Genomic DNA, 18,688 nt, shown 5'->3' on the forward strand with positions numbered 1-18,688 from the left:
ATGTCGTCAACATAAACTTGTATGTTCCTCCCAATCTGGTGCAAAAACATTTTGTTTATTAACCTCTAATATGTTGCCCCAGCATTTTTGAGTCCGAATGGCATCACCTTGTAGCAGAATATTCCTTGGCTTGTAACAAAGGAGGTCTTCTCTTAATCAGCTTCTTCCATTTTGATCTGGTTGTAGCCCGAGAAAGCGTCCATGAAACTTAAGAGCTAGTGTCTTGCAATTGAGTCCACCAAAGTATCTATCCATGGGAGTGGGTAACTATTTTTAAGGCAAGTTTTGCTGAGGTCCGTGAAATCTACGCACATCCTTCATTTTCCGTTGGCCTTTTTAGCCATGACGACGTTTGCCAACTAGTCGGGGTAGTATACTTTTCGGATGAAATCTGCCTCTAGTAATTTTCGAACTTCCTCCGCTATAGACTTGTCTCGCTCCTGAGCGAACACTCGTTTCTTTTGTCAGATTGGAGGGAATGAAGGCGACACATTTAACTTGTGAACTATGATTGAGGGGTCAATTCCTAGCATGTCTTCGTGACTCCAGGTGAACACGTCTTGGTTATCTCTGAGGAATGTCGTGAGCACTTGGCGTACCGGCCAAATAGCTAGTGTGCCAATTCTAGTCATCCGTTCCGGCTGTGTGTTATCAAGGTTCACCTTTTCCAGTTCCTCAACCGACTCTGCTAATGCTCATTGTTCTCCTATGCACATCGTTTGCTGTTGATCCTCCATCTTTAACATGGCAATATAGCATTCCCGCACTGCCACTTGATTTCCTCGCAATTCTCCCACCCCGTAATCCGTCGGGAATTTAATCATCAAGTGGTATGTTGAAGTCACCGCCTTCCAGGAATTGAGAGTGGGTCATCCGAAAATGGCATTGTAGGTGGACAAGCAATCAACTACGAGAAACGTTACCACCCTAGTGATCTGCTGAGTATAGTCACCTGCCGTCATAGATAGTGTGATCGCGCCCAAAAGGAACACCTTCGTTCCTCCAAATCCCACGAGAGGGGCATTCGTTGGGGTTAACCGTTCCCTGTCAATCCTCATTTGCTGGAATTCCGGGTAGTATAGGATGTCCGCTGAGCTGCCGTTGTCGACAAGGACCCGATGCATGTTATAATCCCCTATTTGCAAGCTAACCACAAATGCGTCGTCATGCGGATGGTGAAGTCTCCGAGCATTATCTCCTGAAAATTTGATGATGGGGTTGTCTATTCGTGGCATTTTAGGTACGGATCCTGTAAGTTGGACGTTATGGACCATTCTAAGGTAGGTTTTACGGACTTTTTTGGAAGATCCGGCAGCAGTTGTGCCCCCTACGTTCATTCTTATGTCCCCTATAGGTGGTCTAGGTCGCTCGTTCTCCCGTCGTAGGGCCTGCTCCTGGGGCAGATCGGTTCTTTCCTTATAGACGAACCTCTGTAGCTTCCCTTGTCTAATAAGAGCCTCAATCTGCTATTTCAGATAGTAGCAGTTGGTTGTGTCGTGCCCATGGTCACAGTGGAAGCGGCAATACTTGTCCCTTCGCCTCTTGCTGGGATCTCCCTTTAGCTTACCAGGGAATGTCAGTGCTCCTTCGTCTTTGATCTGCATTAAGACTTGATCTATCAGAGCGGTTAATGGGGTGAAGCTCATGAACTTCCTAGTGAGGGGTCTAGAACGCCTTTCATCTCGTCGATCTCCGATTCTAGCCATCTTTCACCCCCTATCCTGTCGTGTGTCCTCCTATCTTTCCCTCTTTCTGGGCTTCTCCTTGCGAGCCAGCAATGCATCTTCCGCGTTCATGTATTTGGTGGCTCTGTAGAGCACATCCGACATGGTTTTTGGGTCATTCTTGTAGAGAGAAAACAAGAACTTACCCTTTTGTAACCCATTAGTGAATGCTGCTACGAGTATCTTATCATTCGCTTCGTCAATTGAAAGGGCCTCCTTGTTGAAACGAGTTACGTAGGATCTCAGCATCTCGTCTTCTCGCTGCTTGATGCTCATCAAGCACGCAGTAGACCTCTTGTACCTATGTCCCCCAATAAAGTGCGAGGTGAACTGGGCGCTTAACTCCTTGAAAGTGTCGATGGAGTTCGGCATTAATCTACTGAACCAAATTCTCGCAGGACCCTTCAGCATCGTAGGAAAGGCACTACACATAATCTCGTCTAGTACTCCTTGAAGGTGCATTAGGGTCTTGAAAGTCTATAGGTGATCGAGGGGGTTCTTGACCCCGTCGTAGCTTTCAATCTAAGGCATGCGAAATTTCTGTGGTAGGGGGAAGGAGTTAACGGAGGTAGTGAACGATGAGTCGGTTCTATTTACTAGGTCATCAAGATAATTGGACACTTGTCCTTTGAGGGCATTCATCATGACCTCCATCTATTCCTTCATCGCCTGCATCTCTGCGACAATAGATGGGGGGGGGGCGTATCCATGAGAGATGGAAGGCTCATGTTTTGCCACTCTGGTCTACTTGGGGCGTTACTGGCCTCTCTTGGTCCCTTCATTCGACATTGGTACCTTCTTGGTTTTCCTCTTGAACGTTGTGTCCTGCGTCCCTTTGGCGTAGCTGTTCCTCTAGATCATGGTTCTGTTTTGTGAGACATTCCACTACTGCCATGAGGGTTTAGACCTGCCTCTCCAATGCGGTGGATCGCGACGGCTCATCTCCTTGAACACTGTTAGTGGTAGCCATCAAGTGAGTTAGTACCATGTAACTCTTATGTCCGGGAAGCGATTAGTCTGGCTAAACAGATGTTTCCCACAGACGGCACCAACTGATGATACAGTAAAATCACCAGTGAGTTACACGATCCTCGCACGCTTAAATAGTGACCTGCAAGAAGAAAGAAGTGACCTAACAGAGAGCACCGGTATGACGCTAGCCAAATACTCTCCGAAGGTCAAGTTAGAACTATTCTCAACTCTAGAATGCTAGAAAGGGGTTAATTATGCGTACCTCGATTTGTGAGGGCATTGGGGCTTTTATAGTAGACGAAGGTTGGCACCTCTTCCTTGATGTAGAAGTCTTTTCCTTATAGGACTCTACTTGAATAGTCCCAAACGTGATGAACAAGACCTTTCCTTGTAGAGAATATCTTCATTTGTGCACGTATCTTCCGGAATTCTTTTTGTGCTAGGATTCCTATTTTCTTTGGGATTCTATGATGATTCAGGTGTGTGTAGCAAGTATTTCCAGTCTAGAGGGCTTACCCACTATCGGCCCACGAGCTAGGATCCATCAGGCCTAATTTAACGAAGGCCCGTCATGAAATATTTTTACCCCTTCATAGCGTATAGAGACATTATTCGAGTTCTTTTTCTATTGGTGAGAATCTGTCTTCTAGTTTGTAATCTTGGGTTCTTCCTTCTTACTTTTGTTGTTTAACTAGGAAATCTATCAATCCTTGAAGGTTTTCTATAATCTTAGATCTGTTTTCTTAACTATAGTTGTCTTAAAGTTCTTAAGACTTATTTCTAAAGCATGTGAATCTGAGTTATCTCTTCTTTTATTATATCTTTTATTGTTCCCAGTTTTAGATCTATAGAGTTTAGGGCTATCTGAGGTTTCTTTTATCTTGTTAACTACCTCTTTAAGTTTTGAAATCTAATGTTCTACAGACGATATTTCTTTAGATATATCCTCCATGATCTATATAGTGTGTGTCGGGACACGTGTGGTTAGAAGAAGAGGCAGAAGAAGCAGCAGCAGGGAGATTGGATCACTGTTGTTGTTGCCGTCGGGGATGGTTTCTGAGGACATTTCCCGATTCTGCTACACAAATCCGACTGGCCGCCCATCTGGGCTCCGCATCTCAGGCATAATCACAGAGTGTATCGGCTGGGTTTGCCCAATATTTTCTGCGAAATAAAGTTAAAGGGAGAGAGGAAGAAAGAGGCAGATAGGGTTAAGCATTTGAGAAAAATTTTGAATATGTTTAGTTGATTTTGGGTTAAATCCGGCTATGGGTAAGTGGGTAAGTGGAGTGTTTGAGAAAAGTTCTAACCTTGGTTTGGTTTTGCTAACAATAATTAAGTTAATGGGAAGTGATGATGTGGAGTTGAGTTTTAAAAAATGGCCACATGGCATTTTCTTATTGGGTGTTGGGACCTGGGAGGACCTCTGATGAGGTCCTCCAGGACGTCCCAATAATTTCTCGGGTTTGAGGGCTATTTGTATTTGGTAGCGTTTTCCTAGATTTATGGGTCATTACTGAAAGCCTCAAGGTGTATGATACAAAATTATAAGTACAGAGGGTGTGTTTTGAAATTGACCCAAACCTCAGGGGTCTTTATGCAATTTGGCCAAAACGTTTTAGCTGGTTAGCAGGAACTTGAACAAAAACTTTTCTTTTCTAAGTTCACATCCCATGTTTCCACTCTTAAAGAAGCCAAATAAAAAAGAGTTCAAGACCAAATTGCATTTTAAGTTCAACTCTCACAATTTGATGTTTTCAACTAAAATGTCAAGGGTTTAAATTCCCTCCGCTTCAAGTGACAGCTGAGAGACTTGTGTATTGTGCGAATTGTTGAAAAATCTCATCTCCTCCCATATCATGGAATTTATTGTACTCACTACAATATACTAAAGTTTATTGAGCAGATTTTCTATTTTAGTTTTGTCACACGTTGGCTGTACCATAACTCTTTGCAAATTTCCCGCATATTATGGTAACTAAGCTATAGATAAATACAAACTAAAGCGCCAATATTGTCAAGTTCGAGTGGGGACCTTGATAAAAAAAAAAAATAGACATGTAAGAGACGTGCTAATTGATTCCTAGCTCTTAACAACTTTGATTCCTTACTGTAAGTTGAAGAAAAAACCTTATAGCGGAGCTCTTATTTGGACAAATATCCCTATCGAGTATCAACATGCACCGGCTGCTATTGACTTCTATGCCTGTGTTCAGTGACAAAACCTTCCTCAACGTTGACCCGTGGGCTAATAATTTCCACATTTCTGAAAAAGATCCAAGGATTTTTGGTGAACCAACTGTATAACCGGGGAGCTGATACGGGTCCACATTGGGATGGGGGGGGGGGGGGGGGGGGGGGGTGGGGGACCTATCCAATATGAGATGTAATAGAATATTCTTATGCAAACGTTGCATAAGCTACAAATTGTTGGTAATGACAATGTGATCAGATAAAATGATGACTAACAAGAAGCTAATACATTAAAAAAAATTACATTCTTTTCTCTCCACTTTTGCTTTCACTACTTTCATATCCGCCATTGTTACTAAGTGTTTGGTAACATGTAAAACGCATTCCAAGTGTAAAATATTTTCAGCTGAAAATATTTTATGAAAAGGAAAATGGATTCAGATGTTTGTTTGGTTTATAGTGAATATACCGGAATACAATTTTCAGTGTTTGGTCTTGTGTGTAAAAGCGTTTGTCCAAAAAGTATTTTCCTGTATTTGGCTACCCAATGTAAAACATTTTCCTGGAAATCAGTCAAAAAATTACCTATATTGCAATTGAGCATCTCAAAATACCTATACACATCATATATGTACATCCATTAATTCCAATCACAAAAAATATTAGCATATGTACATCCAAGTTTCACATTTCCAATTACAAAGGTAGCTACATACAAAAAACAGAAAATCAATGGTTCTTTTTTTTCATTCACCCAAGTTTAGATGCAGCATTTTATTGAGCTCATCATTGGGTAGGACTTGAGATGCCACTGCGTTAAGCATTCTTGCATTCAACTTTGCAATCTTCATTGCATGGTTCCACTTGATAGGCCACAAACGAATTGACCCCTTGTGGTTAAAATAATTGATTAATTAGCCAAGTTATTAATTAATCAAATTAACTTGCAAAATGCGTGGTAGCACAAACAAATCACCAATAAACTAAGTATGAAGCGGAAAATAAATGACACAGTGATTTGTCTATGAATGGGCAAAACCTAATGACAAAAACCCCACTAAATGATTTTCAGGTCACCACTCTCGAAACTCCACTATTATCACAACAAGTGGTTACAAGTAAAGGAATCTCAAGTACCTTACCAACCTACAGTTGAACTCTTATCCCAATACCCAATTGGACTTGTTCTGTAGTGACAGTTCCCCTTTTTTAACACGGCTCCCAAGTACGTGACTAACCAATTGCGCGGATCCCAATACATGACTTCAATCACCAACTAAGAAGGTTGTTGGCTGGAAAGTTCTTCAATTCATTCACACAATGAAGATCAAGAAGATGTTTGGTTACAAAACCCTACGGTGCACATACACAGCAACTTCTTCAAGAAAAAGAGATGAACTAGGGTAAGAACTTCGTCTCCAGTCACAATTTGCTTGAACTAAATTTGCTTAATGCTTGTGCAACTTGTGAACTACTTGACGGCCCTTAAAATAATCATTTTATATGTTTAGGTTTAGGAGAAAAGAAGACCTAAACACATAATCACGAATTTCAAGAAATCAAATCAGAATTCTGAATTTCTTAAATCTCGACAGATAAGCTATCGAGCAGCTGTCAAGCATACAGGCTTGAGCAACTTTCTTAAACCTCGATAGTTGCAGTTGTCAAGCCAGCTGTCGAGACTTAATGAATTTGCACTTCTCAGCTTGTTTCTTGGACAGACTTGATGACTTCAACACTTGATCTTGAAACCTTGTTTCTTGAAGTATTTGAACACATCCTAGAACTACCCAATTACAAGTAAAGTATGTTTTGTCAAAGAATTAGTCAATAACATAAAATAGTGACATATGATCCTAACATGTGAAACACATATGTCCTAACACCAGCGATATGTATTTGATATTTCAATAAATCGTATTTAACATCTCCTGTGCAGTAGGGGCTCTTTTCACTTGAAGGAGTTTTGGAACTTGTGCTGGAAGGAGTAGAATATGCACTGGATGAAGAATCATGTTACACATTCCCACCATCAATTTGCCAAAACTTCATAAAAGCCACTTTTGCATCCATTTTATGCTTAAACACCTTGTGATTTGCTCCATAATATTGATGAACTTGGGCATGGGCTTCTTCCCATGTGTTGTACACACCAAGCACATGACCAACAAAAACAACGTATGTCTTACCTTTTAAGTGGTCATTAGGATAAACAGTTTAAAAAACCAAAATTGGCATACATATTTAGCATTATGACATAAAGTTTTAGCATACGAAATTATTTGACATACCATTCAATCAAGTGTGTAAGCAAGAAGATGTTATTTTCCAAAAAACTTCCTGCAATACAAGATAGTGTAGACCCATTCAACCATCATCTTAGCAAATTAACATAAATACTGAGCCCAATTCAAGAACATTGCTAAATTCGATTTACCAAAATATTCACAAGCTGCCATAACCCTTTACAAACACTTATTGTAGATAACATTATGTACATGAATTTTGAGGTCAAATAAATATATACCTAACTATAAATATATATATACACATAAATAAATAAATATAGCAGATTGTGGGTTTGAGGTCACGATGGTGGGTTTTTTAGCTGGGCAAATCAGGTACGACACATGGCTGCTCAATTTGATCATGCTAATCGGAGATGGGTTTAAGCAAGATGGGCGAGTTGATCGTGGGTTGAGGTCGAAATGAAAAGCCAAGGAAGATAAGAGAAAAGAAAGGAAGAAAAGGATATAGAGTACTTACTGGTGCGTGGAGAGTGTTAAGGCAGCACGATCTGACTAGATTCAGGTTTGGGTGGACGAAGATGGTGGCTTTCCATTATTGCTCTCTCTCTCTCTCTCTCTCTCTCTCTCTCTCTCTCTCTCTCTCTCTCTCTCTCTCTCTTCAGATTTTCAATCCGTAAAACTGAGTTTGAAGGTAAATCGCATGTGTAATTGATTTTACGGGTCTGGGGGCCGAATTTTACAATCAATGAAATAGTTTTCAATTTGACCAAATTTTACGTGTGCACCCAAACACACATCAAGGTGTAAAATATTTTCCCAAATCCATTCTCAGCCGAAGTGGACCAACATTGTCAAGTGGGATAAGCTAGAACTCAATTGGTTTAAGCTCAACATAGATTGGTTGTCCCTAGGAAATCCAGAGCTAGAAGAAGTTGGAGGTCTTATTAGAGATCATCAAGGAACATGGTTAAACTGCCAATATTAGAGATCATCGAGGACTTACTAGAGATTGTCTTAATTATGTATTCAGTCGTAGGTTGTTGAAGTGGAACATGATGCAAGGATTGTAGTTGGTATGCTAATAATGTTCAATCTTCAATTGTGGCTAATTGTAGGGAGCTTATAACCAAAAGTAAGTACAGTAGACCACGATTGTCCATTGCTTCAAGGAAACCAATAGGTGTGAATATGACCTAGCATGAAAAGGGATCAATCTGAAACTATATTTTGTTATTTTCTTAAAACCCTCCTAGTGTATTAATGCTTTCTGAATGCGATGGGCATGTCCTATGGACATGGCTTTTTGATTTAATGAACTTGGCTGCCAAAAAGAAGAAGAAAAAAGTTACCTTCATTTGAATAAATGGACATGGCTTAGAGCAACCACATCAATGGTTGCAAAATCTTACAAAATACAAAAAGTAGTTCATTTTACACATTATGACCAAAAAAACACCCACATCAATGGGTGTAAAATTGTGCATAAATGCAAAAATGCTACAGTAACTATGCATATATACACGGTTACTGTAGCTTTGCATTTAATATTTTACTATTTTTTCTCTCTCCTTCACCCCACTCTCTCTTTTTCTCTCTAGTGCATCTCACTCTCACCTCTCTCTCTTTTTATCTCTGGTCCCTCACTCTCACCTCATTGATCTCCGAAGCAAGCCACCACTGATCTCCAAAGCAAGCCGTGCCACTAATCTCCGAAGCAAGTTCACTCTCGCCGTGCCACCGTCGATCGCCATAGAAGCTCACTTGTCAAAGCTCATTCACTGATGCAATCTTCGAAACTCACTTGCCAAAGCTCTCGCTATGCGACCACCGATCGTCGCCAAAGCTCTGTTTGATCAGTGGGTTTTGGGGTTTTGATCCTCTTTAACTCTTTGTTTGATCAGTTTTGGGATTTTCTATTTGATCAGTGGGTTTTGGGGTTTTGATCTTTTTAATTCTTTGTTTAATCAGTTTATGGATTTTTTGTTTGATCAATAGGTTTTGGGGTGATGGTGCTTGATGATGGTGGGTTGATGATGGTGGCTGATGATGGTGACTGATGCTGATACTTGATGATGGTGGTTGAGTGGGTTGATGGTGGGTGTGGATTGATTGTTGATGGTGGCTTGGGTTGTGATGGGTCTATGAGAGGGTTCTAGAGAGAAGTGTGAAGATAAATATTTTATTGAATAAATGTGTAGAATACACAACTTGATGTGAGTGTTTTGTAAAAATGAGGATGTAAAATAGAAAATGTAGGTTTTTTTTTTTTTTTGCAAAATTTACAAAATTTTATATCCACTGATGCGGACTCTCTTACTTGAGAGTAGGAATACAATTTACAATATTTGATGATGATTATAATTCTACATTGACAATGTTGTATGATATTGGTAAAAAATTGTTAGCGAGCCTCCAACGATGTGATTGTGATTTCATTGGTTGAAGAAGATTCGCGTTTACTCCTGAGAAATTGCCCTTCATTTGAATCCTTTTCCAAGAAGAAACCAGGTTGTTTGGGTTGAGGCAATGCACTCTCACTGCCTAGCATCACAACAATAGAAGATATGCTTGGTCTATCCTCAGGACGTTGTTGCACGCATAAGAGACTCAGATGAATGCAACGCAATACTTCTGACATTGTGCATGATTCTCCTAAAAATTCATCAAGCAATTCCAAAGGCCTGCCCTCATTCCACAGTATCCATGCCTAAATAAAAGAACATAGTTGTCATTCATTTGTCCAACGTATCTAGATAAGTAATCTAATAATTTGATACTTACATGTCCAATAAGGTTATGCTTGTTGTTTGGATGATAAAACCCTCTACTTTTCTTCCCACTTATGATCTCCAACAATAAAATCCCAAAACTAAAGACATCAGATTTTGTTGAGAAGAGTCCATCAAAAGCATATTCTGGTGCCATGTAACCACTGCAGGGCATCACAATTTTTTTAAGTAAAAATTAAGTTGGAAATGTAGATTTACATATAGATAATATCAATGAAACTTACTAAGTTCCAACCACTCTCTTTGTGTTTCCGTCTGACTGATCTCCTCCAAAAGTTCTAGCCATGCCAAAGTCTGAAATTTTAGGACTCATCTCACTATCAAGTAAAACATTACTTGCCTTGAGATCTCTATGTATAATTCTCAATCTAGAATCTTGGTGAAGATATTGAAGCCCCCGAGCAATCCCACATATAATGTGGAAGCGCTTGGACCAATCTAACAATTTGCCTTTCATTTGATCTGGTAAGTATATGGTTCAAGTTAATTTTATATACCCTTATTTCAACCAAAATTTGGAAAATTTCTACATTTTAAGAAATATTGATCACATAATTACACCAACTAGCAAAGTGTATTAGGTTAAGGGATCCAAACCAAAAATGAAGGAGTCCAGGCCTTTGTTGGGCATGTATTCATAAACCAGCAGCTTCTCTTCTTCTTGAATGCAATAACCAAGAAGTTTTACAAGATTTCGGTGTTGAAGCTTGGAAATTAGTCTTACTTCATTTTTGAATTCATTCAATCCTTGTCCAGAACTCCTTGAAAGCCTTTTGACAGCAATTTCTCGTTCATCTTCTAGTATACCCTGAAATTTTCATTTGCAGATTGCTAAATTCTGAAAGCAAAACAAAATAAAAGAGTGCTTCATCATTTTAATGGCTTTTGTACATCACAAACTTACCATGTAAACAGATCCAAAACCACCTTCACCAATCTTCTTGTTGATTGCAAAGTTCTCAGTGGCACAAACTATTGTGGATAGGGCAAAGAAAGGGAGCTCAAGGTCTTCGTTATGGCCTTCATTGTTCTGATAATCCATAATTCCACTTCTCTCTGTTTTTACTGAGATAGAAAAGAAATTCAGTAAAAAAAGAATAGGCATGGCGTAATTATGAGATAAAAGTTAAGATATAAAGGAAACTACAAATAATAAGATTGGATATACATTCTAGTTAAGCTGGAAACAAAATATCGTATGACTATCTTCTATCATGAAAGCACAATCTTCTTCATATCTTATATAAACAATTTATTTCTCCCATAAAGATAGTATCCCACTTGAACAATGAGACTAATACGAAAATAAATAAAATATGTAGCAGTGCTTATATAAGTGATCTAAAATAAATCAAAGTACTTAACAAAAACAAACTATAAAGCTTTCAAAATTATGTCTGTATCAGTTTAAGTCCAGTATAATAAGTGCTTTGCTATTTTAGTCATTCCTACAGATATCTACTAAAATGAGTACCTTGGCTATTCAAGAATATCCACTTGAAACTCAAGATTAAAAAGGTCTATATCTTAAAATTTCTATGGACTTTTAGAGGGCAGCATGGTTTTGTGCAATTAGTAAAACAAATCTCACCGCTTCAAATTAGACACAATAGGTTAGAAATTACCTTAAAAGTTCTGTTTTGATTTTGGTTTGGGGTTTTTCATGTGTCCCATCACCATTTTGACAATCTTAATTTAAAATTATAAAAAAAAAAAGAAAAAGAAAAAGAAATATATTCACACACACACACACACGTATATATCCCGAGTTTCCAAAAACATATCTTTGGTCAATTCCAAACCTAAACTACCGAGTCAAAAGTGACCAAATCAATTTGCCCCGATCTTTTTTTTCTTTTTTGATAAGTAACGTAAGAATTTTTATTAAGAAAAAAAGCCAATTAAGCACATTGGAAGTGTACTACAACGGTACAAATTAAGAACCTAGATTACAATGATCAATAAGATCGGGGAGAGATAAACAAGAACAAGATGGCATAATTAAACTCCAATCAAGGAGGGTACAGAAAAAGACAAACTTAATGTCAAGAATAGGCCGTTCACAATCCTCAAATCATCTAGCATTTTGTTCCCGCCATAAACACCAAAACAAACAATGCGGCACAAAACTCCATAAATCAATATTTCGATGTCTACTGAACCTGCCTTGCCAAGAAGCTAGCAGCTCACTAACTTTATACACCATAAACCAAAGGATACCAAAAAAACAAAATACCATAGAACTCAACTCATATGCTATAGGACAATGAAGAAGAAGGCGATCCACCGATTCCCCACACCTTTTATACATAAAGCATCAATCTAGCACTGCAATATTCCTCTTCCAAAGATTATCTGTAGTTAAGATCGCTAATCTAAGAAGAGAGCGCTAATCTAAAAGGAACCTTCAATTACCATATCATTTTCCAAGGAAAACAAAGGACATAATAAGGAGATAAAGAGTGATAGAAATCTCGAACCTCAAAACCTATACTCATTGCTAGCTTCTAGCAAAGTTTGTCAGCACCAACACCTCGCACCTTCGTGGAAGAAATCACATCCAAGCCAATGAGCCTACCTCCCAATCCTGAGCTAGATGACAAAACTGAAAGTCCCTATGAGGCCTCCCATTAGAGAAACGCATGACCTCCAACATAGAAGACTCCCTTGCCCAACTAATGCTCTACAATTTTGGAAATGCGTCCTTAAGAGAACAATCCCTACACCATACATCCTCCTAGAACTGTATGCTAGTACCATCACCCACATCAAACCAAAGAAATTTAAAAAAGGCCAACCAACCACTTCTAATGGATTTCCACACACTAACACCATAGGTCCCTAACACCAGTTTTGTACACCAACCACCCCCACTATCCCCATATTTTGCCCCGATCTAATGGAGAAAAAATTTATTTGTGTCAAATTACAAATCCCTAGGATTAATGAACTTCAACCAAATTTGACCGATCGACTTTCAAATTACAATCCTTAGGATTAATCAACTGCAAACAAATTTGACCAAGGGTTTATCGATGTCCAAATGTACATGTTTATTGTAATTATGTGTCAAATTAGTGAATTTCATCAATTCATGTCCAACCCTAGGATTGACCAACTTTGTCTGAGTTGGACTGAGGGTTTTCTAAGGTCCAAATGTACTTGTTTACCTATACTAGGCATCAAACCAGTATATTCTATCGAGTTATGGTCAAACTGCAAATTTGACTAATTTTGACCAAAGTTTAACAAGAGCTCTGTTGTCTGATCGGCATGAATTTGGTTCCATTCTAAAAAGAAAGAAAGAAAAATATAAAATCAAAAATCAAAACAACTATTTGCAGGCTACAATCAAAGTTGGAACAAGCAAAATATCATGAAATTAAGGGAAAATGGCTCAAAACAGGGCCAACCGTTATCGAATTGATGCAAACTGGAAACCATTGGAAAGATCACAGAAAAAAAAATAATAATAAATAAAAACTTTGATTTTATATGCTTTGGACATGGAAACTCCAAAAGAACCACTCACACTCACAAAAAATAATCAAAACTGGTTTAGGTTACGTTGCCGTGATCATGACTTTTAATGTCAAGAAGTTGGAAGTGCAACTTTGGCACGATTAAAGCTTTATAATGATAAGTCATTTGAGTTAAAGGGACAACAGGAAGGTCGTTAATTAAGAGAATGAAAGTGGATGGATTCTTTGATAATCATGGATTTCTTTTTCAAAATCAGACTGCACTAGAACCATTCCACGCAAAGTTGTTTCGATCCACACATAGTTCATCTGAAGAACATTTACTTTCTTAAACTATGTAAAATTTTCTAAAACTTTCTTAAACCATGCAAATTTTCTACAACTTGGTTAAACTGAATTTTTACATGGAAGTTCAAATTGTCGGTAATTTTATGTGAAAAAATCTGAAAATTAGGAAATGCATATTGTAAGTCCCAAAATCATCTTTGGGTACTAAATCTGCGCACTAAGTTGCCACAAATTGCTTAATGATATTTCAAAAGGCATGTACTTCAAGAAACTAGTCAAAATTCTGTACAACTTGGCTAAGCCCGATTTTTTTGAGGAAGTTTGGATTACCAGGTTTTTTGCACTAAAATGGAAAGCCGACAAAAATCTATGATTGGGTCAAAATTGCCTCACTGACTACCTAACTTTACAAGACTATAACCTAGGATCATTGTACGAAACTACACAAATGAGGAGGCACTAGAAAGTAGGTTTCATAAACTTTCCAAGGACACCAAGACCACCCAATGAAGGCCTTGACTATTTGAGAAGACAGTTTTAGGCAGAAAATTTAAGTTGCACAAGGTGTATGACCTGCTCAGCAACACCATGCATGGCTCAACCAATCGCTCCATGGCCTATAAATAATCTTGTTCTATTCATCACAAAGCTAGAGTAGGAGCATTGAGGGCTGGTCAAGCAAAGCTTACTGGACGGCATGACTCACGGTTTTTAAACCCAAACCAGACTGCCCAATCTGATTGGGTTTACCACAAAGCGACAACCAATCCAGTTTATATATATATATATATATATATATATAAACCCTGCATGCTAAACAAAATCAGTGAACCACCCTAACCACCAGTTGAACCGTTCATAGTTCAACTTGTTCGAGGTAGTAACATTTTTCTAAGAAAACTTTCAAAGGACACACGCTGTGGGGATTCAAACCTCAGGCATCTGCCCTTAAATTAGTGTCACGTTACATAAGGCAGTTGGTTTTGTTGTGACTTTAATGGAATAACTATTATATTTATTGTTCTCTTACAGGATTAATAGGTTTTATTTTATTATATAACCTCTCTTTCTCTCAATATATTAGTACCATTGAATTTGTATTAACTAAATTTATTTGTGATTGAAGAATTGTGCCTTTGTATTTCAACGTGATATTTATGAATCTATTTATAAAATAGACTTATTTTAAACAAAACTGCTTTATTCTTAAAGGAATACCAAACAAAAAAAAATTTTAGCTTTATTATTTTCTATTAACCTAATAAAAATAGCTAAAATTCATTTGAAAGTTGTTTAAATTTCTTTAGATATTTTTTGGTCAATTTTGATAATTTTAACAAATGTAACACAATTATTTGTATTTTAATTAACTAGTAAATTGTATATCATTAAGATTCGACCAGACTCAAACCTTGGACCTTTCCCTTTTTTGATTCTTTGAACATTAATTTGCTTTTTAAAACTTTGGCACAATGCCACTAGAGTGTGAAGCAAGTGCAAGTGAGTTGTATATCCCAAAGTTTTTCTCACTTTAGTTTTCTAAATCTTAAACATTTACATAGTTAGTATTTAAACGTTTTCTTATAGTAGCACTATAATAAATATCTTTGCATGGCCCGAGGAACGGTGTCTAAAGTTGTGCATGCGTGGCATGAATAGGTCAAGGGCATCCTAATGGTAAGGTCATTTGCATTCAGAAGTGGCTAGACTATGGCAGATAAGGAATTACTTCTTTGACAAGTAATTAGTGGTTCAAGAAATTGGTATTGCTTGGCAACGAAGTAACGTTCTATTCCTTACCCAATGAGGAATCAAAGTGGGAGTCATATATATTAAGGGTTTGGTGTCGTTTGCCCATGAGGTTCTCTTACATGGGGAGAGAAGAAGAGTCTTTGAAGATCTTGGAATGAGTTTTTTTGAAGAGTATATGAGTTAAAAATATATCTATTTCTTGGGTGGGAGAGCATAATTGGAAGAATTAGAGCCTTGGAATTGTGCGTGTTGTTTGTGAGAGCATATTAGTTTTGTGTGTGGCTAAATTTAGTGTCATTGTATCCCATGTCATTAACAATGGATTTTGGTTGATATACAAATGAGTGTATGCATGAAAAAGGCCAAACCATGTCAAATATTGTATTGTGTGAATGCTTTTATTTCTTGTTTGTGTGTATTTGCTTCTGCTGACACGAAATTAGAACCCAAAAAATTGTCCAAAGTTTGCTTAGTCTAATGACACTGTTAAAGTCTGTGAAATTCTTTTGGAGTGCACTGAAACATTTAACATGATTGTAGTATACCTCGTACCAATCCTTGTTCCAAATTTTGTATTATCAAATGGAAATAAGTAGATTTTGCATATTGACAAAGAGATCCTGTTTAAAAGCAAAAGGCCTATCAAGTGATTCCATGGGAGAATGCTACCATATGTATGCAATGGTTTGCAGAGTAAAGTTATTTTACCTTTTAAGTTTGTTCTGCTTCTGCAAATGTAAAGGCCAACTAAGAGCATTCCACAAACTGCAGCAAGGGTGGCAGCAACTATCACTGCTCTCTTTATCTTATGAACATGACTTGCCTCTTCATGGTTGAAATTGACACGACAAAGAAAAATGTAGTTAAACTAAAGCTAATAGATATGAAACTGAAAGGAAAGGATTGCAGGAAACAAAATCAAATCAGAATGAAAAGTATAATGGAAACAATAATTAGCTTCAATAAGGAGTTCTTATTACAAAATTAACTTCATACCTAGCTCTGAAGCCAGCATTCTGATGTATAAATCTTGCCCACCAGAAGGAAACTGTCTAATATCCATTAGATCACCAAACCACATGGCACAGCCACTACCACTTCCTCTGATATCTGAGTTTGTATAAGCCATACATGAACAGTTGTTCAAGCACTTGGCCCTGCATTCATTGAGGCTCATACTTTGATTCACCCAAGAATATGTAGTATCTGGCCATTTCAAATCAACAAATTTGAGAAATCCATCTTTATCGCAGCTCAGAGGTTTATTGCGTACACAACCTTGAGACCAGTCCATTAAGCTCCATTTTTCCGGTAATTTAGGCTTGAATCCTTGTAAACATTGGCAGACCGGTGATCCACTAATGATACAATTTCCATTGGATCCACAAAGGCCGTAATAGTCACAATAGTCTCTAGGTACTGATGTATAGCGGTGCCAAACTTGACTAGCTTCAATCCATATGTAGCGTTCACGTGTATTGCTAGTTTGGTTCAAAACTATTCTTGAGATTACTGATTTATTTTTGAGGTTGTAGGTATAGTACACTTCATACTCATTCGAAACAAAGAAGTAATCGTAAATCGGATTGGGCTTTAGATCTGGTGAACCACTGAACTGAAGACCATTCCATGGGCCTGTACGGTAGAACTTGCCGGTCCCTTTCCGAATAACAGGCTCGGGGTATGGATGCATTTCTATCCCATATGTGAAATCCCCAGGAGATGGATCATCTGGACTTTTCCATGCTGTAAGACGCCACTTAATACCTTTCCTTAAGTCCCATCCCATCTTCATTCCTGGTAAAAATGTATCAGACGGATAGTCAAAGCTCTCCCACAGAAAGATTCCTGAATTTCCATCTCTTAGTACAAGATTTCCAGAGTCTAGTAGCTGTAACACAGGATTCCTGGCTTGTTTTTGTAATCCTATTGACCAAACAACACTCTCATTCTGACTCATAAGCACAAGATTGCCTGTGCTGTTTATTTTCAACAAGCCAGATGAGCCATTGATTGGGTCGAGTCGGTTTGCAACCCAAACGAAAGTTTTAACTGGGATACTCTTGTACCATATTCCCAAGTAATGATTCTTGGAACTACCAGGACTGAAGAAACCCAGTTCAAAGCTTCCATCTTTGCTGACCAGCGTTCTTCCATCACTAATAGATTGAGATGGGGTAATGCTATCTATTGCAAAGGAGACTTTAAAGAACAAAAAGAGTAAATAAGTAAGCAGAAAAATAAAAGAAAGAATGCCCATTGATTGTTTAGTTTCACACCCCCCTTGCTTATCACTCATACTTAAACAATGAGAAGGAGGAGCAATTTCAGATATGTTTACGCATTGATGAAATCTGTCAACAACGCCTCCTTCCTTGACTTTTCCACACTACGAATTTTCCACAAAACATGGATTTTTTTTTCTTCACCAGTATAACCGTAGTCCGCACGTTAATAAAAGCAATTTTGTCTTGAAATTGAAAAGGACAGGTTCTTTGTCACATGGGCTATATGAGAATTCAAAGTTTTATATTAGCTTTTGCACCCATTTGGCATTGTTGAACATTCATACCAGACTCTATTTCATTTTACATATTATTTATTTCTTTATTCATATTTCAAGACCCAAACCCAAAGCACCAACCCACCTGTTTTAAAGAATACCTTCACAATATACAACTTATTAAATTCTGACTTTCTTTGTGACAGAATTGAAAGAAACCAATTTCAAATACACTTATTACTATACTCAGGTCAAAAATTTAACAAATGTTCACGTTAAAATTATTCAGTAAGAAACAATAATACTAATAATTCCAAGCCAAGAACAATAATATATAAAAACAGGCACATAAGCCAATACCCATTTCAAGATTCAACTAAAATAACAAGTAAGAAACGATAAGAATGTCCACAACCAAAGAAACCGAACCAATCCCACACAGTCCCAAAAGGCTAACCAGAACGATCAAACCCACAGGTACGATACCTGAAAATGGGCTTCGATCGGCGGCATTTGCAAAGGCACTTCCTCTCGTCGGTGTGGTCAGTAGACGAATGGCTGGTCTGCTCCTTGCTGAAAATGGCCCGCGCTCGATTGAGAGAGAGAGCTAAAGAGCTCCGGCGTGACTGTTTCTGTTTATAAATTACTTTTTTTTTTTTTTTTACTAATAAAAAAGGGGAAATTACTTTTTTTTTGGATAAATTACTTTGTATCTGTTGTCCGTACACAGTAGATT

General features: G+C 37.9%; 3 protein-coding genes across 4 annotated transcripts; all 3 read right to left on the reverse strand.

Annotated features, from left to right (window-relative positions):
* Window positions 1-869: 869 nt before the first annotated feature.
* Window positions 870-1,706, reverse strand: LOC126695954 (uncharacterized). Its single transcript, XM_050392745.1, has 2 exons — window positions 1,528-1,706; window positions 870-1,446 (listed from the first exon to the last, which is right to left on the reverse strand). Exons 1-2 carry the CDS (start codon window positions 1,704-1,706, stop codon window positions 870-872), a joined length of 756 nt encoding a protein of 251 aa, XP_050248702.1.
* A 30-nt stretch (window positions 1,707-1,736) lies between these two features.
* Window positions 1,737-2,096, reverse strand: LOC126695955 (uncharacterized). The gene has a single exon (XM_050392746.1). It carries the CDS (start codon window positions 2,094-2,096, stop codon window positions 1,737-1,739), a length of 360 nt encoding a protein of 119 aa, XP_050248703.1.
* A 7,267-nt stretch (window positions 2,097-9,363) lies between these two features.
* Window positions 9,364-18,600, reverse strand: LOC126694801 (G-type lectin S-receptor-like serine/threonine-protein kinase At4g27290). Of its 2 annotated transcripts, XM_050391297.1 has the most exons (8): window positions 18,439-18,600; window positions 16,446-17,651; window positions 16,158-16,274; window positions 10,832-10,992; window positions 10,525-10,735; window positions 10,152-10,389; window positions 9,920-10,070; window positions 9,367-9,845 (listed from the first exon to the last, which is right to left on the reverse strand). In XM_050391297.1, the coding sequence occupies exons 2-8, from the start codon at window positions 17,407-17,409 to the stop codon at window positions 9,540-9,542; spliced, it is 2,148 nt and encodes a 715-aa protein (XP_050247254.1). In that variant the 5' UTR covers window positions 17,410-17,651; window positions 18,439-18,600; the 3' UTR covers window positions 9,367-9,539. The 2 variants fall into 2 exon arrangements, with proteins under 2 accessions (XP_050247253.1, XP_050247254.1); XM_050391296.1 differs by having other exon boundaries at window positions 9,364-9,845; window positions 16,446-18,597.
* Between the last annotated feature and the right edge of the window lie 88 nt (window positions 18,601-18,688).

The sequence above is a fragment of the Quercus robur genome, chromosome 8 (genome assembly GCF_932294415.1).
Source record: "Quercus robur chromosome 8, dhQueRobu3.1, whole genome shotgun sequence".
NCBI classification, from domain to species: Eukaryota; Viridiplantae; Streptophyta; class Magnoliopsida; order Fagales; family Fagaceae; genus Quercus; species Quercus robur.

Bases quoted from the DNA above. Each gene is read 5' to 3' on its own strand.
- LOC126695955 (XM_050392746.1), bottom strand. From the start codon at position 2,096: ATGCCGAACTCCATCGACACTTTCAAGGAGTTAAGCGCCCAGTTCACC.
- LOC126694801 (XM_050391296.1), bottom strand. From the start codon at position 17,748: ATGAGTGATAAGCAAGGGGGGTGTGAAACTAAACAATCAATGGGCATT. The intron at 10,736-10,831 runs GTAAGTTTGTGA...TGAAAATTTCAG, and splicing joins GTTTTGGATCTGTTTACATG to GGTATACTAGAAGATGAACG. The intron at 10,390-10,524 runs GTTTGGATCCCT...TATACTTACCAG, and splicing joins CCTGGACTCCTTCATTTTTG to ATCAAATGAAAGGCAAATTG.
- LOC126695954 (XM_050392745.1), bottom strand. From the start codon at position 1,706: ATGGCTAGAATCGGAGATCGACGAGATGAAAGGCGTTCTAGACCCCTC. The intron at 1,447-1,527 runs GTATTGCCGCTT...GGCTCTTATTAG, and splicing joins AGCAAGAGGCGAAGGGACAA to ACAAGGGAAGCTACAGAGGT.